This window comes from Daphnia carinata, chromosome 3 (genome assembly GCF_022539665.2).
Source record: "Daphnia carinata strain CSIRO-1 chromosome 3, CSIRO_AGI_Dcar_HiC_V3, whole genome shotgun sequence".
NCBI classification, from domain to species: Eukaryota; Metazoa; Arthropoda; class Branchiopoda; order Diplostraca; family Daphniidae; genus Daphnia; species Daphnia carinata.
In genome coordinates, this window is record NC_081333.1 from 12,225,311 (window position 1) to 12,250,311 (window position 25,001).

General features: G+C 39.9%; 6 protein-coding genes and 3 long non-coding RNA genes across 14 annotated transcripts; 5 read left to right on the forward strand and 4 right to left on the reverse strand.

Annotated features, from left to right (window-relative positions):
• Nucleotides 1-270: 270 nt before the first annotated feature.
• LOC130698583 (uncharacterized) lies at nt 271-1,556 on the forward strand. Its single transcript, XR_009003303.2, has 4 exons — nt 271-397; nt 468-651; nt 714-1,058; nt 1,162-1,556. It is a non-coding gene; the product is annotated as an uncharacterized LOC130698583 (long non-coding RNA).
• A 2,238-nt stretch (nt 1,557-3,794) lies between these two features.
• LOC130698585 (uncharacterized) lies at nt 3,795-4,274 on the reverse strand. Its single transcript, XR_009003305.2, has 3 exons — nt 4,190-4,274; nt 3,992-4,121; nt 3,795-3,929 (listed from the first exon to the last, which is right to left on the reverse strand). It is a non-coding gene; the product is annotated as an uncharacterized LOC130698585 (long non-coding RNA).
• Nucleotides 4,275-4,801: 527 nt separating this feature from the next.
• Nucleotides 4,802-6,086, forward strand: LOC130698547 (protein NipSnap homolog 3A-like). The gene is made up of 4 exons (XM_057521222.2): nt 4,802-4,993; nt 5,163-5,415; nt 5,495-5,851; nt 5,923-6,086. The coding sequence occupies exons 1-4, from the start codon at nt 4,853-4,855 to the stop codon at nt 5,994-5,996; spliced, it is 825 nt and encodes a 274-aa protein (XP_057377205.1). The 5' UTR covers nt 4,802-4,852; the 3' UTR covers nt 5,997-6,086.
• A 16-nt stretch (nt 6,087-6,102) lies between these two features.
• Nucleotides 6,103-6,847, reverse strand: LOC130698572 (ATP synthase-coupling factor 6, mitochondrial-like). Of its 2 annotated transcripts, none has more exons than XM_057521250.2 (3): nt 6,711-6,847; nt 6,417-6,574; nt 6,103-6,355 (listed from the first exon to the last, which is right to left on the reverse strand). In XM_057521250.2, exons 2-3 carry the CDS (start codon nt 6,563-6,565, stop codon nt 6,190-6,192), a joined length of 315 nt encoding a protein of 104 aa, XP_057377233.1. In that variant the 5' UTR covers nt 6,566-6,574; nt 6,711-6,847; the 3' UTR covers nt 6,103-6,189. The 2 variants fall into 2 exon arrangements, with proteins under 2 accessions (XP_057377233.1, XP_057377234.1); XM_057521251.2 differs by having other exon boundaries at nt 6,707-6,731.
• Nucleotides 6,848-7,016: 169 nt separating this feature from the next.
• On the forward strand, nt 7,017-8,533 carry LOC130698548 (macro domain-containing protein CT2219-like). The gene is made up of 5 exons (XM_057521223.2): nt 7,017-7,173; nt 7,248-7,505; nt 7,574-7,693; nt 7,894-7,997; nt 8,067-8,533. Exons 1-5 carry the CDS (start codon nt 7,080-7,082, stop codon nt 8,277-8,279), a joined length of 789 nt encoding a protein of 262 aa, XP_057377206.1. The 5' UTR covers nt 7,017-7,079; the 3' UTR covers nt 8,280-8,533.
• A 416-nt stretch (nt 8,534-8,949) lies between these two features.
• Nucleotides 8,950-11,284, forward strand: LOC130698536 (actin-related protein 2). Its single transcript, XM_057521205.2, has 8 exons — nt 8,950-9,082; nt 9,173-9,283; nt 9,770-9,849; nt 9,913-10,048; nt 10,108-10,317; nt 10,381-10,530; nt 10,603-10,881; nt 10,949-11,284. The coding sequence occupies exons 1-8, from the start codon at nt 9,035-9,037 to the stop codon at nt 11,114-11,116; spliced, it is 1,182 nt and encodes a 393-aa protein (XP_057377188.1). The 5' UTR covers nt 8,950-9,034; the 3' UTR covers nt 11,117-11,284.
• Nucleotides 11,285-11,403: 119 nt separating this feature from the next.
• On the reverse strand, nt 11,404-14,344 carry LOC130698535 (activating transcription factor 3-like). 3 transcript variants are annotated; one of them, XM_057521204.2, is made up of 6 exons: nt 14,197-14,344; nt 12,819-13,807; nt 12,499-12,727; nt 12,312-12,391; nt 12,184-12,245; nt 11,404-12,114 (listed from the first exon to the last, which is right to left on the reverse strand). In XM_057521204.2, the coding sequence occupies exons 2-6, from the start codon at nt 13,347-13,349 to the stop codon at nt 11,895-11,897; spliced, it is 1,122 nt and encodes a 373-aa protein (XP_057377187.1). In that variant the 5' UTR covers nt 13,350-13,807; nt 14,197-14,344; the 3' UTR covers nt 11,404-11,894. The 3 variants fall into 3 exon arrangements, with proteins under 3 accessions (XP_057377187.1, XP_057377186.1, XP_059350391.1); XM_057521203.2 differs by having other exon boundaries at nt 12,184-12,391; XM_059494408.1 differs by having other exon boundaries at nt 12,184-12,391; nt 12,819-13,371; nt 14,197-14,343.
• Nucleotides 14,345-16,778: 2,434 nt separating this feature from the next.
• On the reverse strand, nt 16,779-22,763 carry LOC130698501 (hypoxia-inducible factor 1-alpha-like). 3 transcript variants are annotated; one of them, XM_057521162.2, is made up of 12 exons: nt 22,487-22,763; nt 21,397-21,584; nt 21,123-21,280; nt 20,863-21,042; nt 20,502-20,761; nt 20,319-20,425; nt 20,077-20,224; nt 19,787-20,001; nt 19,369-19,706; nt 19,056-19,300; nt 18,568-18,958; nt 16,779-18,167 (listed from the first exon to the last, which is right to left on the reverse strand). In XM_057521162.2, the coding sequence occupies exons 1-12, from the start codon at nt 22,516-22,518 to the stop codon at nt 17,904-17,906; spliced, it is 2,526 nt and encodes an 841-aa protein (XP_057377145.1). In that variant the 5' UTR covers nt 22,519-22,763; the 3' UTR covers nt 16,779-17,903. The 3 variants fall into 3 exon arrangements, with proteins under 3 accessions (XP_057377145.1, XP_057377144.1, XP_057377143.1); XM_057521161.2 differs by having other exon boundaries at nt 18,442-18,958; XM_057521160.2 differs by lacking the exon at nt 22,487-22,763 and having other exon boundaries at nt 18,442-18,958; nt 21,397-21,783.
• A 1,014-nt stretch (nt 22,764-23,777) lies between these two features.
• Nucleotides 23,778-24,241, forward strand: LOC130698584 (uncharacterized). The gene is made up of 2 exons (XR_009003304.2): nt 23,778-23,990; nt 24,073-24,241. It is a non-coding gene; the product is annotated as an uncharacterized LOC130698584 (long non-coding RNA).
• The last annotated feature ends 760 nt before the right edge of the window (nt 24,242-25,001 follow it).

A 25,001-nucleotide genomic window follows, 5' to 3' on the forward strand; every position in this document is an offset into this window, starting at 1 on the left:
GTAGCGTGGATGGAGAATAACGCGTGGCTGGAGGAACAATTGAAAAATGGATAATATAATACAACAAAAGGATGGTAAGTATAAACATTATTATATTGGTTTTCAATTATTAATTATTGTTTATTAGATCAAATTATGTAGCTGCAGGCCCAATTATTGGAACAACACAAAATATTAGATAACAGCAAAGCTAAGGATGGTAAGGCCTAATACGTAATGATTCTATTTATTTGCTTTTATTCATTTGTGTTTTGTAGCTCAAATTTTAAGTCTACAAGCTCAGCTAGGGGAAAAGAACAAATTGGAACGGAACAGTTTCCAAACAGTGAAAGAGGTTTTTCCAAACTCATCCCTAACTGAACATGAGGATGAATTGGCATTAGGCGAACACAGTCAGGTACCTAAACTTTTCAAATAAGAATTCAAAATAAGTATAGAATTTTAACAAACAATTATTTATTGTTTAGTTATTCAGTCTACCACCTGACAGTGTGTTAAAGTTAAATTCTGTTAGTGCTGCACTAAAAGAATTGTTAGTAATAAGTCCATGCAGCGAAGGAAGTGAACATTTGTGGGACCGTATTTGGGCTGAAAATGGGTGAGGTACGAAAAGCCAGAAATAGCACAAGTTCAACATAAAACATGAATTAGGTACTTTTCGGTTTTTTGTCTATCGAAAAAGTATTTTTAATGCTATTATTTTGCATTCACAGAATTTTAGCAGGGGATCAAGTCAAGTCTGGAAGTGTTACAGGATGGAAGAGTGAGCCTACAATTGAAAAACACTGAAAGTGCATTACCATTAAGGTATGAGGTAAAGTAATAGAGTATGCAAATTGTCTAATGAGAAGTACCATCTTGTGTGAATGAATCCTGTGTAACAGCAATCCTTTATAGTTCTGTCACAGCTAGAAGCCTCAAATAATTCTGCTTCTCTTTCTAAAGAACAACTTGTCCTTTACGTTCAGAGTGTTGGTGAAGCTGGGTACTTAAATGGCCCTAAAGATGTTTCATTTCGTTGGCATTGCAGCGATGAACATCATGCATGGACTCTTTAGGTATGAAAGGAATTTTCTTGAAAATTTTTTGAATTTATGACAAAGCATTTCTCCTGCTTTTTGCCAACCATGTCTAATCTAAAAAAAAAAAATTATCCAATAGGAAAGAATTTTCAGCATACTGGGAACACAATTATCAACAAGGCAACATTCAAGGGGTGCTATTTTATCATTCAAGAGCCTTATACAATGATTTTCATCTGCGATTTGTATGGACTTTCCCAAGCTTCTGCCAGAAGTTGAATCTATAAGTCATGTAAGTCACATGACCAACAATTGAGATGCTTAATGGTGTTGTTTTTCTTTTCTCAGCATAGGTTAATAGTAACATTGGATCTGAAAAGATTCTTGGTTGGGGCAAGACACTGAATAAATTGTAATGATTGAATGGATGACATGACATTTCTATACTTAATTTGGATTCCCTTGACGGTATTTTATATTTAAAAAATTGAAGTGCATATCTGGGCTCCCTTCCTTTCCGTAGCCCCGTTTCCCCTTGACTCGTAATAAGCCCGTAGGGGGTCATGCCCCTACTGTACGGTATATATAAAAACAACATATACCGAGGTTTGGAGGGCTCTGGCCGGAAAGGGGACGTGGGGGTCCGCTTAGTCCGATGATGTGTTCACGGAGGGCGACGTGGCAACCCACAAATCCGAACTAAAGGTTAATCGCTCCTGTAAAAATGTTCCAAATCTTCAGCTCTTCTTCCGGCTTCTCTTAGCCAATCACCGGGTAATCTCCCCGGTGGGTCAACAAGGCAGTGTCTCCCCCTGCCTGGGTTGACGGCAACTTTTGAAAGGGCTATTGTGTCTTTTTAAAGTTGCAAAAATAATTGTAATGTGCAGAGAATTGTCAATAAAAATTTTTTTATAAAATATTTTTTACAAAATTTGTTTCTTTCATTGTCTGTGTTAGGTGTGTTCACACATTACATTTATCAACTTTTTTTTTTTTACTTTGCTTTATTTGTTTTTGTCACCTTTGACGGTAAGCATTGTTTCCATTTGTTTATCGTTTATATATATTTAGGATATTTTTTTAAGTAATTTTGTATTTTGTATTTTATTTTACTCGTATGGGAACCGATCCCCAGATATTCAGCGTGCAACGCCGACGCTCTAACATTGAGCCACGAGATATATATAAATATCTTATTATCGCATATCATATGTTATCGTCTAGGATGTTTATGCAGTCTTTCACAACTATATGTTTATCTTTCTACTATTTTCATAAGGTTCATAGCTCTGTGGTAGAGCCTTTAGCTGCGATACCTGTTACCCTGGTTTCAAACCTCAGTAGATGTGTAAAAATGAAGTAGAATAGATGTAGAAGATTATATTGCAGAATCGCATTTCAGTTTTAGTCTAAGTGTAAATGCAAGTCCACAAGTAACTAGAAAAAAGCCAACTTGACATCACATGATTCATGGCTCATTGGTAGAGCATCGTCGTGGTATGGCGAACATCCAGGGTTCGATCCCTGGAAATTAATAGAATGCTTACAGATAAACGATAAACCAATGGAAACAATGCTTACCATCAAAGGTGACAGAAACAAATAAAGCAAAGTAAAAAAAAAAAAAAAGTCGATAAATTTAATGTGTGAACACACCTAACACAGACAATGAAAGAAACAAATTTTGCAAAAAATATTTTATAAAAAAATTTTATTGACAATTCTCTGCACATTACAATTATTTTTGCAACTTTAAAAAGGCACAATAGCCCTTTCAAAAGTTGCCGTCAACCAAGGCAGGGGGAGACACTGCATTGGTTGACCCACCGGGGAGATTACCCGGTGATTGGCTAAGAGAAGCCGGAAGAAGAGCCGAAGAAATGGAACATTTTTACAGGAGCGATTAACCTTTAATTCGGATTTGTGGGTAGCCACACAGCCCTCCATGAACACTTCATCGAACCATGCGGACACCCACGTCCCCTTTCCGGCCAGAGCCCTCCAAACCTCGGTATATGTTGTTTTTATATATACCGTACAGTAGGGGCATGACCCCCTACGGGCTTATTATGAGTCAAGGGGAAACGGGGCTACAGAAAAGAAGGGAGCCCAGAAATGCACTTCAATTTTTTTTATATCAAATACCGTCTGGGGAATCCGAATTAAGTATAGAAATGTCATGTCATCCATCCAATCAATACAATTTATTCAGTGTCCAACCAAGAATCTTTTCAGATCCAATGTTACTATTAACCTATATTGGGAAAAGAAAAACAACACCATTAAGCATATCAATTGGTGCTCATGTAACTTACATGACTCATAGATTCAACTTCTGGTGGAAGCTTGGGAAAGGACATACAAATTGCAGATTAACATCATTGTATAAGGATCTTGAATGATAAACTAGCACCCGTAGAATGTTGCATTGTTGTGTTCCCAGTATATGAAAATCCTTTCCTATTGGATTAATTTTTTTTTGTAGATTAGACCTGGTTGGCAAAAAGGAAGAGAAACTCTTCGTCATAAATTCAAAATTATTTGAAGGAAATTCCTTTCATACCTAAAGAGTCCATGTATGATGTTCATCTCTGCAACAATAGCAAAATTAAAACATCTTTAGGGCCATTTAAGTACCCAGTTTCACCAACACTGTGAACATAAAGGACAAGTTGTTCAGCCAGAGAAGCAGAATTATTTGAGGCTTCTAGCTGTGACAGAACTATAAAGGATTGCTGTTGTACAGATTCATTAACACAAGATGGTACTTCTCATTAGACAATTTGCATTACTCTATTACTTTACCTCACACCTTAACGGTAATGTAATCTCAGTGTTTTTTCAACTACAGGCTGACTCTTCCATCCTGTAACACTTCCAGACTTGACTTGATCCCCTGCTAAAATTCTGTGAATGCAAAATAATAGCATTAAAAATACTTTTTCGATAGACAAAGAACCGGGAAGTACCTAATCCATGTTTTAGGTTGAACTCGTGCCATTTCTGGGTTTCCGTACCACACCCATTTTTGGCCCAAATACGGTCCCACAATTGTTCAGTTCCATCGCTGCATGGACTGATTACGAACAATAATTGAGCCTGCAGGTTCATAATTAGAGCTAAAAAACTAAATAATTGAAAACTAATATAATAATCTTTGTACTTACCATCCTTATCTTTTATTATCTTATCCATTTTAACATATTTTTCTCCAGCCACGCGTTTTTCTCCAGCCACGCTACTCGACTAACTGACAATGGGATCCAATGGACTCAAATTGACATGCCGGTAATAACGATTCTGACCGGTAGATGGCTACGGGTCGAAAAAAAAAGAAAAAGTGTGATTTTTTTTTTTTTTTTGGCGAAATTTTTTTTTTTTGTTGTGTAAAATTGATTGGCATAGTATTCTAGATAAAATAATTTATCAAGTAATCGAAATTTTCATTCTTGAATTTGGATCTGTCTTGAACATATAATGCCATCTATTGTCCAAGTTATGAAAACCGCACTTGTGGTTGTCAAGTTGTCCAACTTACCGTGTAACTTAAATGTGTAAACTTCCATGGGAATGAGGCCCTCCAATAATCATAAAAAAGTTTTGTAATTTATTTTTTACAGCTTATCTACAATTGACAACAAATCTAAATCCTTATATTTTTCATTTATTTATTCATTATGTGGCGTTAACATCGCAATTGATGATCATTTATTCATTTTCTTCATTATTCCCATCCGTGTCTATAAATTATTCGTAGCAATTTTCTTATACAATAAAAAAACAAACGTGAAAAACAAAACCTCTTGAACGCCTCGCCTACAACTTTTAAAATGTACAAATTCCATGAACAGCATAGCCAAAAGCCCTGCGGGACTAGTCAACCTATTTTTTATTCATTTCTGTACAAACTTTCGTTTCAGATAACACGCACACTTGTTTGCTCCCGGATAACTCCCATTGGAAACATGTTGGTAACGTATGTTGATCATAGTTTCGTATGCTTGCAAAAATTGTAAACGACTTAATTCTACGGGCATAGACTTTTAACTTATAAGAAAAGCTAAGTACTTTTAGCGCCTTCTTGAAGCTATAAATTATGAAGTGAACGTATTCTGAAGTTATTGCTCCGTTGCATTCAAGGCAAGAAACACGAATCTTTTGCGTCGGTTGGTCTTACCTTTCCAAGGTCGACGGAACCAGCATACTGAAAGTGTGGTTACAACAACAAAAATTTACGAGTTACGTACCTACGCTATATCGCCACAACACATTAAAGATTTTTTGAGTTTGACATCAGAGGAGTTCCACCTGAGAACTTCACAGTCCAAACTTATTGGTTACTGGACAAGTGAGCTAGGTGGACTTAATGAAGTTGTGCACATTTGGGAATATGGTAAACAAACCTTAAATTAATTATCACCTGACGGTATTTTTTGTAGTTTGATTAACCGCCAGAAAGATGTATTTTACAGACAGCTTGGAACATCGTGCCCAAGTACGCGCAAATTTGGCCGGAAATACTGAATGGATTCAGCGCTATTTTGCCAAAATATTACCTTGGATGAGCGGACAGCAAAACTCGGTGATATCAGTGATACCTGGAATTCCACTTAGCAACTCCATAGAGAAAGGGGTGTATCAACTTCAGGCCTTCACGGCCAGTTCAGATTTTTCGCCAAACGCACCACCATCTATTTTTAAGGGTAACAAGAGCGATCATCTCATTGGAGCTTTCAAGACCCTACACGGAAATCTGAATTCGTCGATTTTGCTTTGGAAGCACAGTTCACTTACAGCGGCAACCAACTTGGTCTCTGAACAAATGAAGAGTAATTGTTTTATCGCAATTTTTAAATTAATACCTTTTAAGGGAAAGCCTTTTTTTGTTCTGCTTCCACAGGTGATGACTGGAAGCACATTTGCAGTGGATATTCTAAAATTTTGGTGCCTCATAAAGTGTCCCCATTACAATAATGATGCTGTAGATAACCTCTGTTACAGTATCATTCATGTAAGACATCAGGTTTACAGAATTTTCAAATACAAGGAGAAACTCTCCCTAGATGAATAATGGGATATTCTTTTCTAATTTTTATTTACACCCGATTCTTCAATGAAGATCCGTAGCAATCTCAAATTCTTAACACTACTATATTTTTCTCAGTGTTTATGAGTTGATGGGATCCACTTTAGGTTCAGGGAAGTTGAAGGTGGGAAACTTGGTCATGTCAGTCCCGTCAGCTCCACCGTAAACACGGCGAACTCTGTCTAACTCAGCTGTTATCTCTTTCTGGATAGTCGGAGATGGGTCAACCATTTTTCCTCCCGCAGCTCTAGAAAGTCTCTGATTAAAAACTGGTTGCAATTGTAAAAGTATTTGGTATTGGTACATACTTGCTCTTAACTTTGTACTCATTCAGCTTATCCAAAAACAATTTTTGAATGGGATCAACTGCTTTGTTAGCAGCAACTGCAGATACTCCAAACTGTCTTTGAAGGATAGTTCCCTGACGAACGGCTAACCGGGTGCGAGTAGCAAGCATTTTGATGACCTGAAAGTTAAGATTATACTATATTATATGAACAGCTTACTAACTGGACGATAACCCTGTGGAAATCGTGGTAACAGGGTTATTTGCTAATGCGATACACATTTTTCCACGTATAAGAACGGACATATTTACCTACGCGATCGGCTTAAGACGAATCCAATATGTCTACCGTCGTCTACTTTCCTCCTACACCAACGAGCGCACCAACGCCAACACTAGTACATAACAAACTGAAGTCCCTAAACACACACGAGCTTTAAAATTCCCATACCGAAAAAAAGTAAATTTCGATAGAGAATAAGCTTTATGCCTGTGTCAATTTTAAAAACGAAAGCTTCTTAAAAATAATACCTAATTTATAAAGTAGTACGCAAATTTAGGATACTTATGTATTGTGTTTACCTGTTTACTGTTCGATGGTACCCTCTCAGATACTAGCAGTCGCTCGTGAGTCGTGAATTCGTGAGTCTAATGAAAAGTTGACGACGTGTAGATCAGTTTATTGATGCTTATTCGTCAGTTTTTAGTACCTAAAAAAAGTTTCAATAGAACAATATCCGCCATGGCTAATCACTATTCAACGTGGGTAGAAGCTAAAGGTATTTCCGTTTGAATATTGAACCAATGAATGAAAAATGGATATATAATTTTTATGCATTCGTCCGATTAACAGCCAAGTATCTGGAAGAAAACATCGAAACCCGACGTGGAAATTATTTTTGCAAAAATGCATTCGTTAAGTTAGAAGACATTCCAACTTGGGCAGATGAGTCAAAAGAAGCTTCTTCATCCACATCAGTTGAAAAGAATGGTTTACAGGCTAATAGAGATCTCAATTCAAAAGTATCAGTTTGGCAAGGAGATATAACTCATTTAGAGGTTGGAGCAATTGTAAATGCAGCCAATAGCAGGTTGGCTGGTGGAGGTGGAGGTGAAACTTTCTTGAAGTATGCTTTGGGTAACCAGGGTTATATTACATTTTGTTTTGTCATATTTCAGTTGATGGAGCTATTCATAAAGCAGCTGGCCCATTCCTTCTCAGTGAATGTAAATCTATTAAAAATGGCTGTCCAACAGGTGAAGCATTACTGACAGGAGGATATAAATTACCTGCAAAATGTAAGTCTCAGTACTTTAATGTAAATCAATTAAACTTGTGTTTTAAAATAGATGCTATTATTATTTCTACTGTTCATTTTAGTTCAAAATTTTAACGAACAAATATCACTTAGATAATCAACAAAACCACAGATGCCCCAAAATATCATGCTGAAATTTTTTTTTTTGCAGTAATAAATGTTAGTGAATTATCATTTCAGATGTCATTCAAACTGTTGGCCCTATGACTCAGGACCCTGCATTGCTGTCGGCTTGTTATTCTAATAGCCTTAAACTTGCCAATGAAAACAACCTAAAATCAATTGTAAATCTTGAGTTGTTACAATTTGTAATTTGATTTAGTTCTATTATCTTATCAGCAATTTTTCAACAGGCATTTCCATGCATTTCAACTGGGGTGTATGGCTATCCAAATAGAGATGCAGCTGATGCAGCACTTTCAGAGGTGAGAAAGTTCCTTGAATGTGAAGTATCATCGTTGGAAAGAGTTATCTTCTGTGTATTCTTAGATCTGGATTTAAAACTGTATAATGAATTGTTGCCTAAATATTTCCCTTCTTGTGTTGACATCACAAAAGTTGACTAATCTTGAAAACTGTGATACACTGGACAGCATATTAAGAAAAATCTTAAAGTTGGATTATTATTTCAATATCTTATGTATGTTACACAGGGTTAGAAGAATATTTTCACGATTGCTTTAACACGTCTCTTGTACATTTACCATGCTTGGACTCCATTGTCTGAAATTTACAATTATTTGGAAGTTGTCGAAAGCTGAAGCATTTCCACTTCTCCGCAGTTCGTACACACACCAGCAGGTACACCTTGTCCTATTATTATTGCAGTACTTGGATGTCATTTAATTATTGTTGCATAGTCCTTTACAAGCGAGATTTGTTTTTCTATTGCATAAATATATGTACATCTTGGTGGAAAGAATATTAGCGATTTCACCGAGTAAGCAATACAAAACTATCTAATGCTGACGTACAGAAAGTTTCAATTTTCTGAGTGTTTTGTGCTTATACGGCGTTGCCAGACATAAATTCTGTCAGTATAACTATTTTTTTCCTGATATTAACAATTAAGTGCTTCATCTTAGCTGGTTTAAGTTAACTTTGCACCGGAAGCCTTTTTCGTAGCATAATGGTTTATTTCACAATCAGTTACGGTTAAGCCTGGATTGAGCAATGCGTTACCACGGTAACCCCTCCACCCCGCAGCCTAGCTGATATCGTCAGCTACGGAAGTCAACTTTTTGGGCGCTGTCAAGTGTTTTGCCGTATTGTTCAGAAACTAAGATTGTCCATATTTTAATTACCATATCCAAATTTTTGAATGGATAGTCAAGGAAGAAAAGTTTTAGTCTGTGATAATGGAACAGGCGTAAGCTTATTTTTTTTTTTTACTTTTCAAATATGAAACTTTTTATAAAAACGTACCGGCTAACAAATCATCATTGTTAATCTTGATTAGTTCGTCAAAGTTGGTTATGCCGGGTCCAATTTTCCGGCTCACATCTTTCCATCGTTGGTCGGCCGTCCTATAATTCGAGCTGCCAACAAAATTGGTGACATTGAAGTCAAGGTGTGTTTGAAACCTTTTTAGTTAAAGGAGTTTAAATTTTATTTTCCACTTTGCGGTTTGCGCTTTTGAAACGAAATATTCCAGGGCTATCAAATTAAGGTGACAATTGAAGGATAAGTATGAAGGGAATCTCATTGACTTTAGTGCATTTGACTGATCATTAATGGCTGTGTGAAGTCCTATAACACAGTTAGTTTTTAAACAGGGTGGGACACCTGTAGTTACAGTTTTTTTTATCTGTTTGACAACACTAGTGTGACTCCGTTCAAATGTGTTGAATATGTTTGAAGAGACTTAATGTTTGCTAATGAATTCAATCACAATTTTGGCTTAATTGCGTGCCTGTCAATCAGGGATTTGCTCACATATCTGTAAGTATTGAGCACTTTACGATGTGAAATTGTTTGTTGGAATTGCATTGAAATTAACTTGCATGTAGTTTCCAATTTTTTGTTACATGAAACTAATCAAGTTGTTGCTTAATAGGATTTAATGGTTGGAGATGATGCCAGTAAGCTCCGCTCAATGCTTGAAGTGAATTACCCTATGGAAAATGGAATTGTGAGGTATTTGTTGATAAACCAATGGAATAACACATTTCCCTGTAGCTAATCATTTTTATTCTTCAGAAATTGGGAAGACATGTGCCATGTATGGGATTACACATTTGGTCCTGAGAAAATGAATATTGATCCTCGCCAGTGTAAGGTTTTATTAACAGAACCACCAATGAACCCATTGAAGAATCGCGAAAAAATGATTGAGGTAATAGTTAAAATTACCTCATACTAAGCAATGTAAAATACAATAGCATCTTTTTCCAGGTCATGTTCGAAAAATATGGATTTGCCGGTACCTACGTGGCCATCCAGGCAGTTTTAACCCTCTACGCGCAGGGTCTACTGACTGGAGTAGTCGTCGATTCTGGGGATGGTGTCACTCACATATGTCCCGTGTACGAAGGATTCGCGATGCCTCATTTAACCAGACGACTCGATATAGCAGGCAGAGACATAACGCGATATCTTATCAAGGTATTCGCCTTTTTAGTCGCCAAGAAACTATTCCCTATGATAACGCCAATCATTTTCTAATAGCTCCTGCTGTTGCGAGGATATGCTTTCAATCACACAGCAGACTTCGAAACGGTGCGTCAATTGAAGGAAAAGCTTTGTTATATAGGTTATAACATAGAAACGGAACAAAAATTGGCTCTCGAAACAACGGTTTTAGTTGAATCATACACAGTAAGTCACGCGACGTTTACCTTCGTTTTCCCATGGCCCTGACATATAAAATAACGTCGATTTCTAAAAAAGCTTCCCGATGGGCGAGTCATCAAAGTGGGCGGTGAACGGTTTGAAGCCCCCGAAGCACTTTTCCAGCCTCACTTGATCAACGTCGAAGGGTCGGGAATCGCCGAGCTTGTGTTTTCGACCATTCAAGCAGCAGATATCGATGTTCGCCCATCGCTTTATAAACACATAGTCCTTTCAGGCGGTTCCACCATGTACCCTGGTCTTCCATCTCGACTCGAACGCGAGATCAAACAACTGTACCTGGAACGTGTTCTTAAAGGCGACACGGAGAAACTAACGGTTTTGCCCAGATATGATACAGTTGTCTCATTTAAACAATTTTAAATTTCCTTTTTTCACCATACAGAAATTCAAAATTCGTATTGAAGATCCCCCACGCCGCAAGGACATGGTTTTCATTGGTGGAGCTGTATTGGCCGACGTTATGAAAGATAAGGAATCTTTCTGGATGTCCAGAGAAGAATACAGTGAGCGTGGTATCCGCGTGCTGGACAAGCTCGTCAACCGCTCCTAACGCGCAATTTTAACCGCCGTTCCTCGTTTCTTCAGATTCCCATCGAAGGCCACGTTATTTACTAATCAGATGTCCGTTTCCATGTTGCTGGGTTTACATTCCCGCCCTCCCAAATTTTTGTTGACCCAAAAAAAATTCTGCCTGAATAAACAAAAATAGCCTCTGTAATTACAGAAAGTTAACAGGCGGAAAAGATCTCAAGCAATTTATTATTGCACAAGGAAATATGGCTGTGGTAGTAGGTAATTCAGATAGGAGCACATTTAACATTCCAAGGCAACACGGAGGGAAATACCTTTTTAAAAGGTTACACTGGGCACGACATGAAGCCATTGTTTATCTTTGTTAACACCGTCAACGTTAGAAACAGTCGCAAGAAACGCACACGAGATATGTGAATTCTTGGATAAGGCACAGGCGTAGAATAGGAGAATAAATTTTGTTGTCCATTTCCCTCTAATTTTCTTTAATAAAGAAAATAGAAGATGTCGACCACAACTTTTTAAACGACTTCCTTTTTTTTTTCTTTTTCTTCAAGAAAAAGACCTATTCAACCTTTATTCTTTACATAAGGAGATAAAAAAAAGGGGGAAAAATATTGAACAATTTTGAAAACAATGACCCAACACTCACTGGATAAATACACGTCATGAAATGATTTAGTTGGTCCCAACTTTTTTTGTTGATTGACATGAGAAGCGAAACAGTTCATATCGTTAAGGGACAGTATACAAAAGGATGGCACGTAGTACTAGGTATTTTGCACCTTTCGTATCATTCAACGATAACTCTGGCCGGGCATATTATTATCTCCACCGCTGTAAGGACCCCGTTGTTGAAGCATATTAACTTGACTATTGTACGAGGAAGCAACTTCGCCGCCACCATTGTTGTTGTTGCTATAATTGGAAGATGCTTCGGAAGAAACATCGTAAGTTGAAGAGAGGTGGTGATGATGAGGAATGTTGGCGGCCATGGCAGCATTTTCTGAACTCGATCTAAATTGCAAACCGAAAACCATTTTGAAAATACGTGTATCTCCAAATGATTCTAGGCAGTGTGCTTACCTGTTACAGTCATACATTGGCCCATAATTGGAAGAGGACAGGCCACCTGACATAATGTAAGCCTGATCCGTAGGAACAGTAACCTGGTTATCGAACGAAACAACTGATTCAGCACCTCGCGTTCCTACCTGGGCGCCGCTGGTATTGCTGGAACTGTGCTGTATAAAGTCAGACGAGGAACCACCGCTTGGGCGCTGGTTTCCGCCGGCTAAATTGAAATAAGAAGGAAAAAACAGATTATTCAACAAACCAAATAAGAACCGAAACGAAGGAAACAAGAGAATTTTAAAATGGGCAAAATTGGGTCAAACTCACCTGTTTTCAGACAAGTGGGCGAATGCATGGCCAGCACATCCATCAGCCGACGCTTTTCCGCCTCCAGTCGCTGGATTTCGGAACGAAAGTTGACATTTTGATCCTCCAAAGCATCCGATTCCTGCATAAGGATGCCCGTCCGCTCCTTTTTGCGGTTGCGACATTTGGTAGCGGCAACTTTGTTCCGCTCACGCCTCCTCCGACGGCGTTCTTCGTCTTCGGTCGTCAGCTGTCCCATCCGCACGGAACGCCCGGAATAAACGAGAAAGTTACCAGCTGCTGTTTCAAATCGAAAATTTGCAAGATATCTAGAAAGTTACCTCATCTTTTAAGGGCAAATGGCCGTGCTGATCGGATTCGAGAGAACCCCGACCGGAAGCCAATCGCTTGCTTTGGATCGTTAGTTTCAGTCCTTCCTTAATTAAGTACGTTCGTGTGTTCTGGATAGACGGTGGACCACCGGCTGGCGGAGTAGAAGGGGTAGCCGGCGATGAACACAATGATGAAAAAGAGGAGAAGGAGGAGGAGGCGTGCTCCCCCGGTGATGATGGCCCGTCGCCCGGGGTTGAAGCTGGAAGGCCAGCCGAGACTCCTGCACTTCCCAATGTGGAGGAGGAAGACTGAAAATACGTGAAAGACGAAGAGCCAGAAGCATTGCCAACGTTAGCGGCAGATCCGTAGCGTCCTCCTGCGCTTCCGTAAGAGGGGACATTGTCGAATGGAGCTCCGGCCAGCAGGTTGAGAATCTCCGGAGTACGCGGAGTGGTGCAGGAGCCGGCGGCTGTCGATGACGAGTCGTTTCCGCCACCTCCGCCGGAAGCATTGGTAGCCAAATTGACGTTGAGATACATATAAATGGCGATCGGGATTCACCTGTGTGAGATTTCCAGTAAAACCATCGGCGTCTTTGTCATCAGGTGACTAAACCAATTCCATGGAATTCCACTTTTTTTTTGTTCTTTCGTGCTTAAGTGTTTTCCTGTTCGAACCGCTCGAGAAAAATTCGTAGCGGGAGCAGTCTTTTAGCCGTTCCCACACGGATCCGGAATAATCCAACACCAATCTACACCGCTGTTCTTTTTAATGCTATTCAACACGTAAATTTATGGTGTCGAAAGATCACATGTCACCGAGCGTTCGAATAATAAATAAACACCCCGAAAAGGAGGAAAAAAAACAACAATCGGTTCGCTACAGTCTACGAAGAATATCCATAAAACAGTAAGAGAGAGAGAGATCGGCGTTGGCTCGAACGGAATCAAAAGCGGCTGCTGGCGGATGTGTTGGTCGCAGCCCGGCGCCCCACCACCTGTATGTTGATTGTTTTCCAAAAAGGCCAATCAATTTCCATATTGTTATATGATGCATACATTACTGATTGTTTTTTTTTATTATTATTTTTGTGTGATACAAAACGTATTTTTACAATCGTGTGCCTTTTATTATTCTGTCCGCTTTATTGACATTTTCAAGCTTTTTTTGTTTTCCCTCTCTGACGTTTGAAAGGAAAACGAGCCCGCGACACATTTGCCAACGGAAATGGAGACCTATTGATAGTGCCAACATTTCCTAACCATTAGTCCATTTCCTTTCTAATTTTTCCCGTTTTTTTTTTTGTTGCACTTATGTACGTAACGCCAACGATTCTTATGTATTCAAGAAAGGCACACTGTTGCGTGATGTAAGAATGAAACTTACCGTCTGACGGACATATCACGGGGAGAAAACCTTGTGTTTGAGATAATCCACGGGGTCCGCGCACTAACACATACACAAACAACAAAAAAGAACACGTTCCTCACGCACACGCACGAACGCTCACGCTTTGTTGTCTCTCCTGGGCGACGGACGGCCGATCACTGAGCGAAGGACAGCGATCTCAGCGCCGGTTATATACCGGCACCCGAAATAGACACTGATGTCACTAGCAAGAACGCCGATTGGTCCGCGAGCAACAACCAGGACGTCAGCGTTGGACTTTTCCTTTGCGCTCATTGGCTGCCCGCGGGACTTGTTCGCCCACCACCTCCCTTCAATAGATTCAGTCCCGCGTACACAAGCTGCCCCATTTCCACCCATCAAGTTACACACACACACACACACTCGTATACACACAACCATTCTAGCCGTGTTAGAAGCCCAGTGTCAAATGCCAAATGAAAGAGCCCCGTTTTCTTCGTTCTTTTTCACGTTTTTTTTCCCTTTCCCCTAACCCACCAATAAGCACTTGTCACAAAACTGTTTAATCAAACATCTTTAGCGGGATCCTCTCCAACATAATTGGGAAAGTCCATATCACACCTACATTGGAACTGCTGGGCAACATACGGTGCCATAAAGCCTATTCTAGAGTCTGTTTCTAGGAGTTCTTTTGATTCATTTATATCGCCATATCTTTCATACGGTAGTAATGTGTGGGTGTCTGTAAACCTCGAGAAATTCGGTTCGTTATCAGCCGTTGTAAAAGGAGAAGCAGGGCCAGCACACAAGTCTCCAATTCTCTCTCAAGTGCTGGAAATGTTTGTTGGATCGCGGCTGTGACGTTTCTTCTAGCAACTCTCTCATCCTAACCAATCACTCATTTGATTTTTTTTTTTGTCGGAATTATTTAGATCAGAGCCAAAGATTTCACACACAGAAAGGAAATAAGAAAAAAATATTTAAGAAATATGAAAGACAAAAAAAAAATAAATAATTCGGTCCTTGGGATGTAAGCGCGTCCTGAAATGAAATGCTCTTGTTACACCACAATCCCGTTGCTGGTGATCGGGATTGTACACGTTCAAGGTTCAAGTCACGTCGTGTTCCTATAGTCTCAAATAGTATATAGTCTCGCTCCTCCCAGAAAATAATTACATTTTTTTTTATCGGATCAAAGATAAGTCTCGACTTTTGCTGCCCATCTTTTGCTTTTTTGGGTGTGTGTGTTTTGTCGATCGTTGTTGGGAAAGTTGGAACTTGACGAATTTGACGTTGTGTTTATGCACTACGCCGAAGACGAATGAGGAACCTGTATTTTTCCTATACGAATCGCCCATTCATTAAATATCCAATTTGAATTTTCGAGGGGTTTCTATACAAGTGAAAGAAAAACACCAAACGAAAGATGGAAAGCAAACGAATAAAAAAAGAAGGGGGGTATTTAAAAGATTCTTAAAAACCTACACTGGCGAAGACATAAAAATGGGGTCAAAACAGGCAGACGCCCACACGAAATGTAAAGGGAGAGAGAAACACGCCCTGATGAAGCGAAACAAAACAAAACAACAATACAACAAAAGCTGTAATCCCAACTTTGGTCCGGGATAAATTGAAAGAAAATAAATTATCAATCGTTCCCACACACAAAACACATATCAACACACACGGGAAGGAGGAATTAGGAATACGAAAAATACAAAAAAAAAAAAAAAGGCGAGGGCTATGGTGTGGCAGCCAACCTGTTGAATTTTCGTTTGTCCTCTTCACGAACGATTGGCACACGAGGGAAGAACCTTTGGATGGAGACAAATAATCCAACATTAATCTCATTTACAATGAGGGGCAAGTAAAGGAAAACTTGAAAAGCCTGATGGGCGTCTTCTTCTTTCATCCTGAGATTTCGTCTCCTCATTTTCCTTAAAAATGCATTTTTTGGATGCGAGAAATTAATAAAAGAGAAGCAAAAATCATGCCACAGGCTTTAAAATGGGAGGTTTCCTTTCTTCTCTGCGCAACAAGCGAGTTCCTTTTCTTTCTCTAGAATGGTTATCTAGTGCGCTGTGTAAACGTGTGGGTGGTTAGTAATCCGCGGATCCGCGGATCCCTTAGACTAACAACCAGAGAAATGCCTTCCTCTCTCTTGGCTATTGGGCGGATCGACGGGGGTTCGATTTTACAGCCACACACACACATGCGCATATATTTACATGTACACGAATACGGAAAACCAAACCATCATATGAATTTGGTATAATTGAGCAGGTGGCACGCAGCCGCTTTCCACATGCGGTGGATCGTTCCGGCAACCTGTCCGCTCCCCCCAGTCGTGAATACGATGCACCGTTCCTCAGGAAAGACGGACCCTATGCGACGATCGTATTTTACATCTTTCGCAGAAAGATCCAACATTTTTGAATATTTGCAGTCACCGAGTATATTTATTTATCTCTTTCACAAGTCTCTAATTTTTTTTTTTTGCTTTAACAGACAACAGCTTCTTTCTTCTTCGTTTCTCAAAATCTACAAGTGCAACATTTCGGTAGTGTCAACACTAAAATTAGGGAGCGGGGGAACAGCTATTTTTCTTTTCCCGATAGACATTTTTCTTTCCTACTTTACAAACATACATGTGGTCTGTTCCAAATATGGGTCGTGAGAATCTGATAATGCAAAAGAAGAAGGAAAGTGACGAGAGACGAATGAAAATAATAAACATAAACTCGGCTGGTTCACATGCAAAAAGAGAATGAATATAATCAGGGGGAAAAAATTATACCATGAGCCCCATCTACAGGCTAACGCAATAAGTTGAATGGGTTGGGAGCTAAAAATAAGAACAGAAAAATCGTTTTTTTTTTTAACCTAAAAAAAAAAACCCAGGGAAATGGTGAAGAGGCTGGAAGGAAAGACAAGTCAGTATAGTGAGCGGTGGGGAAAAGCAACTAATAGATTAAAGGTGTGTATATATTTTTATTTTTCACCTGTCGCAGGTGATGGGAATTATATCAATCTGTCGTTTAATCTTAATAAAGCCCAAAAGAAGTGTAATAGAGACAGAAACCAAAAAAATATGGAAAGACAACTACGGTAATATATCGTCCTAGCTTGGGGGAGACGCAGAAAGACGGGCAGAGGGACGAACGGAATATGAGCTAACCATCAATAGAGTCAGAGAGACAAGCAATTGACAGAAGCCAATATTATGGTATTTTAATTATTTTCTTCCTTTTTTTTAACGTTTAAATTGTAATAAATCAAAAGTGCGCTATTTGAATTGGATTTCTGTTACGAGACACTGATTAATTAAGATAACTGTAAGAGAAAACAAAAGAGGGGAAAAATTATTATTAGACAAAATAAATGCTTGGGATGTTAACCTTCACATCGGCAAGAGTTTTCTTTTGAGAACTACTTGAAGAAAAACTAAAAAAATATTAACGAAAGGAAACATACGGCATTTTAGACCTACGGAGAATTTCCAGCTACATATTGCAAGACAGTTTCCTGTATCCATCGACTACCGTTTTTGCTCGACGCGCATAAACAACCCTTTAAAAATGAATATATTTTTACTTTTTTGTTTTTTTGCCTGAAAATATTTTTCCCCTCACTTGATTGAGCAGGTTGGTAGCGATCAAATAAAACGAAATCAAACTCTCCCTATCTCAAACGCTGTTATTGTTTTTTACCGGGAAGTTGTTAAATCACTCGGTTGCACCGTCGGTGGCGACGAATTCGCCGGACATGTTAAGCGTGTCAAAGAAATCTGCGTCAATATCGAGCGATACGGAAGAACAGGGTGACGCGTCCATATTAAAAGGGAAATTATTCAACGAACTGAATGCTCCCGGATGGCGAACTTTCGTGTCCGTATCGCTCCCCGCGTCACTAGACGAGTCGAACCGATCACCGTAAAACTGGTCTTGCTGCTCCATCAGCAACTGCTTCTTTAGAAATGGTTGCTGAACCTGCACAAAATAAAACGATTGTTCGTCCATCGTTACGACCATTTCAAAAATAATAAAATAAACAATCCACATAAAAGACACGTTAGTTGCAAGACTCGCATTTGAACAACCCCCCTTTTCAGCAAAAGCGATTAATAATCCCAGCGGAAAAAAAGATTTTAAAAAAGCAATGGATAAATAGAAATGAATCGGACTGCCTACCCCATTCGATAGACAAAGCAAAAGGACAGACGAAGAAAGGGAGTGAGACCCATATCGGTCAAAAAAAAGATACCTTTTCCAGAGAAAGCTGAGGAGGAGGAAGCAGAGATACAAAGCAAGAAGAAGACGAAGAGACAGCTTTGCAGGAAGAGTGTCGCTTCTGCAGTTCGTGCCCCGTCTGCAAGTCATGACCACTGACCAATAAGTTCTGGAGAACGCTGGAAGATTGCTTGCTCCGCTCCGTCGGCCTCTCAATAAGCAATTCCATTAAACTAGATGTGGCGCCTCTCGACGGCTTCAATGGTACTACGCGGGTTGCCAACGGTCCAGCTGAAGGTATTTTCAATGTCGGCGCTTTCAATCGCTTGGGATTCGAATCGTCAGCCGGACCTAAACTGCTGCGCTTGTGCGCATGTTGTGAAGCCAAAAAGGACGCAGCCACCGTCTCCGGAGGACTACTTTCTTTTACAACTGGCGGCCGGCATTCCGCTAATTTTGGAGGCCCGCCAACTGGTTTTGGCAGATCATTTTGTTGTAGCAGCTTGACGAGTACGCATTGGTCCGTTTCGCTGAATGTCAAACCCGTTTTCCTGCACAGGAAACGAGGATGAGGAAAAAAAAAAAAAAAAAAGGAGGAATTGAGGATGAATGGTGCAATCGTCACTGAACATGTGACTTGTTTCTTACTGCATAGGTAGCAGGGGTAAGCATTCCAAATCCAAACCACAAAAAAGCTCAGATGGATCAAATAGCGGCAAATCGTCGCTTTCATTCATCGATATGTAAGGAGCTCTTCGATCCAATTCGTCTTCTTCTTCCAACGGAGATTTCGAGCTCTTCAATGCTGAGCACGCCATAAAAGTATCGTCCATAAAGGATGGACTGGTAACAGTCATCCGATAATCTATTTCGTAATCTTCCTTGTCTGGTGACTATAATAGGAAACATTCATGATGTAAAAGTTGTCATTAAACGAATGATTTTTTAAAGGGTAACTCACGCTAGAGGCCAGAGGTGACGACACATTAGACGAGCTACTCGGCAGAGGAGTTTCGCTATTAAAGAATATAAATGGATCTTCTTGCTTGATAACAGGCGGGACACAAAAGTCGACCGGCTCAATTGCGCCACTGCCATCGCTAGCGATCCATTGCTCCGATTCCATCAGCAAGGGGATATCAAAACCGGTTAGAGGCAGACAATCGAAAAACTCGGGCGTCAGTTGCTCAACATCGAAAAGGTCGCTAGGGAAACTGACGGATGGCATGTCCAATGGGATGCACGTGTCCCCAGCGACAGGGGCTAAGTGAGTCAAGTCCTCCGGCTCCTCTTTCAGGACTTTTAAAAACAAACACGATAAGCAAATGACAACATCTTGTTTACGCCGAACGGGGGTTCTAAGAAAAAGTAAGACATACCAGTAGCGCCATTTTGCTTGTCGAAGATCAAGAATCCTTCGTTCATCTCAGCAGTCTTAGGTACAAATAGCTTAGAAGTCATATTCTGTGGCACCCAATCGGTGGGTGGCTTTCTTGATGGTCCAGGAGCAGCAACCAGTGGTCGGTGGGCAAGACTAATGGTTGATGTTTCTGCTTGGTTAGCAAATAGGATTTGATCTCCATCCTCAATTTCGCTGTTGGACGGATGTAGTTGCCATTTCAAGATAAGTCAATGTGATTGTACCGAATGAACTTTCATTTCCACTTACCTAAGACAAGTATGAACACAAACAACGGCTTGCGGCCTCGAATCTCGGTTGCCATATACGAGAGTGGCTTGGGTCTGGATCCAAGCATAACCGCCATGCCTTGCCAAGAATCTGTAAGGAGGGGTTTGAATTTGCCCTTTGGTAAACACTACGTACCAAAAAGATAAAACAAAAAGTTCACGTGAGTACAAATGACGTCAGGAAATTATTAGGCAAAAAATGCGAGCGTCGCCCGAGCTTACTCGTTTTGTAGCTCTTGAGTACGGACTCGTTGTCCTGTGCATGATGTAGTTGATACGCCGACTGACCTTCCAAATCCTCTGGCGTGTATCCCAAAAACTCGTAAATCCTAAACGTTATAAAGAAATCAATGTGTTAAAAGCCCTGTTCTATTTTTTTTTAAATGGATATCTATTTCGTTTTACTTTTCATCGACGTAGCTGTACTTCATATCCAAGGTGTGTTTGGTAAGGAAAGTGTAGCTGTCCAGCGGCATTTCAATGTTGGATGGATGCGGTATGGGATCACCAACCATGACGAGAAAGTGGCTAGTCGGAGCCTTGGCCTCCAGTTCCAAATCGTCCTCAGTTAGTAAATCGTCTTCTTCATCGAAAGCACGCTCTTGCGAATAACCATTACGAACGCTTGCGGTCGCCAATACAATGCGTCCCGAACAGTTCATAACCTGGCAAAAGTCCAGAAACGTGCCAAAATAGAAAAAAAAAAAAGGAAATTTAGAAAATTCAACAAGCAAGTTTTTGGTTTAATTTTGTGTGAGACCCATACTTTGTAAGAGGCGGCTTTCAGGTTATTATTACTCCGTCCTTTAGCTGTTATTGTTGACTTTAGGCGAAGAAAAAAAGAGCGCGTTAAATCACCATCAGGACGCAGCGAAAGCACTTCACGGAGTTCATCATGATCGCACGGGTGGCAATAGTCGTAAATACTTTGCCCAATCAGGTCCATCTGTTGCCAGGGGAAAAAAAAAATAAACAAACTGAATAAAGAAAAAGATCTGTATGTTTTTCTAAGGATGAGATTGGTACCTGCGGGAGACCTAGTTGCTGGGTTACGTTTTCAGTCAAGTAGATGATATCTCCTTCAGATGATAGAGCCAATAGCATACCGCCAAGAGCTTGGGGCCAACATGCGTCGGCCATCGAACATTTTTCTTCATTCCACATACTGCACAGTTCTTGGACACCTGTCAAAAACGGATGGATAGAAGTGGAGAAAAACGATTGGATGCGATTACAAATGACCTCTCCCTCTCTCCTTCTTTTTTTAAGTTGAATACTGAGTAAATAAAAGTCTCCTTACTGTTGCCAAGGAGAGACTGTGCTTTCAGGAAAGCTATGGTCAGCCTCATGATAGATGCCTTATCCAATTGAGAGCTAAGACTGGCCGGCACAGGGAGTAAATTGGCCATGTCGGTAAAGATTTCCGATTCCTTGCTTCGGCGGCAGCGCGCAGCTTCTCGGGATTTCTCCTTGCGCTTCTCCGAATTCCTGGTGGAACGAAAACGATTGGTGGCCGGAGCGATAGGAAAAAAAGAATCGAAGTTCATTTTTAGTTCTATTAACGTAGAACGACAAGTTTGCAATGACCTGACGCACAGCAACACAACACAACGTATAGACTAATTCGTGCAAAGAAATTTATATTAGGTTTGCCTTATTAACAGGTTTTTTTTTAATGATTTAACCGCACAAACAACTTGGTACGTCACTTAAGGGCGTCGGGGATTGAGCGAATGATAAAGAAGAGAAAATGCGCGACTAGTTGAAGAGTCGCACGGTAGTAGACTGCGGGGTCGTGTACCCAAACGAAAAACAAGAACATGAGAAAAAAAATAAAGAATCCATACTATAAGAAACATGGGATGCATATAGAGAATGACTCGACAAATGCTGGTTGAATCACCGCCAAAATCACGAGATGCATATTAACTAGCAAGAAATAGGTAATGATCACGTGATTTCCAGTCGGTATGGCAAACAAATCGTTCGGTCAACAACATTTTTTGTTTTCGGTTTTGGAGCAACAACATCCACCCAAAAAGAGATTTTTTCGATGGATTACAAGGTCATCATCTAACGATGACCTCCAACCATTTGCAACTCACGCCACTTGTGCCAACTGGTCAGTCTACTATTTATCATATCTGGTATACGCACAGCCCGCCAATGTAATCTGCAGCACAGGCTTTGGGTTCGGGATAAAAACCCTTCAGCCCAACCTACTGCGTTCTACGTACAAAAATTGGCAAGTTTTCTGATGGAATACTTATTTTGAGAAATTTTTTTAGGCCGTTTAAGAAGATGAGCATTATCGAATCAGGAAGTGCCAGATGTCACGGTCGACATTTCAGAAGACAATGTTGATATTTGGTAAAACAGTATCTTCTTACCGCCTCTTTTCCTTAGGAGCGCGCGTCGCCATGTTGGAAAATACAGGATTTCGTTGACTTTGTTTTCCAATGGCGTATATAGCCGACTGGCGCCAAAAAAACACACTTGTTTTTTCTGCTATCACAGATGTTTAAAACGAACACTGTTTGACACTGAACGTCAATTATATTTCACAGCAATACGACAATTCCTCGATGAAGGCGAATAGAAAACTAATTAGGGGGGGCCCAACTGCGTTGGCCCCTCACTCGTGAAAGTTGCAAGTCATACAGATCTGTTGCCATGGCCTCATGCCCTCATGATAGTTGCATACAAGTAGAATGGAATCCCAGTGAAGTTTGACTGTCGCAACGCCATCTACGAGACAGAGCCACAACAGGTTTTTCAACGCAAATAATACTGAAGGTTTCCGTTAATAATTTCACCGTGTTTAGAATGAAGATGCAGTATTGGGACGATATCTTTACAACTGGTTGACGGAAATTGTTAAAATTTCAGTCAAGTGAATTTATCAAGTACTACGTCGTAGATAATTCCCTTTTAGTCGTTTTTTTTCATTGTAGAAATCTGATTTCTTTTCGAATTGGAATCGTAGAACATATAGAAAGAATAATTATTTCACAAAATTTTGGGCGTTGCTAATGTGTATTGTAGTATGTGTCTGATTTTGACGTTGTGTGTCACTGCATCTATCAATGGGATGACACTATTTGAAGTTACGGATCTCTTTTGTCTTTCTTTCTCGCCATCTCTCGTCAAAGATATCTTCAACGTCAGTTTAGCTTTCGGATGCTAGGTGGCGAACAACGTCATGCTATTCATTTCCCAAACCGCAAACGTGTTATTTGCTGAGACAAATTTTGGGTACGTGCATCACGATGCTGGATCCCGCCGACGTAGATAGACTTTTCGGGTGGGTCATTCACTACACTTCTACCACGCCCGCCACCCTGCACCAGTATGGAAAGTTACACATACAAATGGCAATAAGAATGCCGAAAAACAAGTTGGACTCGCGACGTTGTCGTCTAGTCCAAGTAAGGAATACGAAACTAAACACTTACGAAAATGCGTAGTCTATAATACTGAACAGAACAAACAAACAAACAAACATGAAAATAAAAATATAAATAAAGGATGTTTTGATGTCGAATTTTATTTCCAAAGGGCATAAACAGGTTGTCTTTTTCGTCTGGTCGGACACCGGTTCGTAGCAGATCGGGATCGTATCCAAAAATATGCACGTGTGTGTGCATTGCGAACGACGCATTTTTTTTTCCCTAACGAAATACTTCGTCTGCCAAGCATTTTTACGGGTGGGTTAACAAGACTTTTTCGGAAAGCAAAAGAGAAATGCTCATGGGATTTCGGGAATAGGGCCAGAAAAATTTTGAACTCATCCCAAAATCAGAAAACCAAAAAAAGTGGGGGATAGGGAAGGATCCTTGAACAATGGGGCGACATGTTCTCCTCCCCGAGATAAAACAAAAGAACAGAGAGAGGGTAAAGCAAACTTATTTCTCGCGCAAGGATCAAACAGGAAAAAGATGGATGTCTTTTAATCTTTTTTCTTCCATAGTAATAGGGGTTTTCTCGTGGATTTGAAAAATATCCCAATGGGACGTGGAACAGAAAAATTCTTTTGCCGGCACTTCGGCGAATATAATTTGAATGTTCTTGTGAAAATCTTATCGTCTATCTGTCATTTATGTATAACGTCTACAGAAGATATTACCCAGCCATTCAGCATCCCAGCCTTTTTCTTTTATCTTTTGGTGACTAAGAAAGAAAACGTGGGGAAAAAGAACTACTCGACACGACGTCATGGCGTGTATTATTATATTGTCTGCAGACGTCGTAAAACACAAAAAAAAGGGTCTAAACAAAGGAGATTCGATCGCTTTTTTCATCTTCTTAGAATGAGTTGACGTCAAGGGAATCCAAAAGTGCTTTCCTGCTACCACACGCAGATATATATATTTTTTTTCGAGAAAAGTAATTTGTATTGTAATAAAAAAATCCTTGGAGTATTTGGCCGGAAAATTAAAAAAAAAACTGCAAATATAGATTGAGTTTTTGATCTTGGCCGACAGGTGGCGCGCGGGAAGCGCCACGTGTTCGAAACAATTTTTTTTTTTTGTCCGCCGTTATAAACCGATGGAAGGCGAAAAGGCGTTGGGTATGTTTTTTATACGCATAAAATTTTCCCTTTTCTTTTTTTTTTTAGGGAGGAATGTGTATATTGTTTCCTCCTCTTTGTCATTCCAACGCACAAGACACGACGCCTTCGGTAAAAATAACACGCACAGGTAAAAAAAAACTTACGTATACAAACACACGGAAATAGGCAAGCGGCCTTTTTCAAGCGAAACGTAATCCCATTTACGTCAAGCAACACACAACACTTCAATTGATTCCAAATCCGATTGTGTAAGTAACAGAGGAAGAGTGTGAACGTGAAAATGCTAATTCTGCTTGATTTCGATTTGAAAGGTTGACGAAAATTTGGAAATG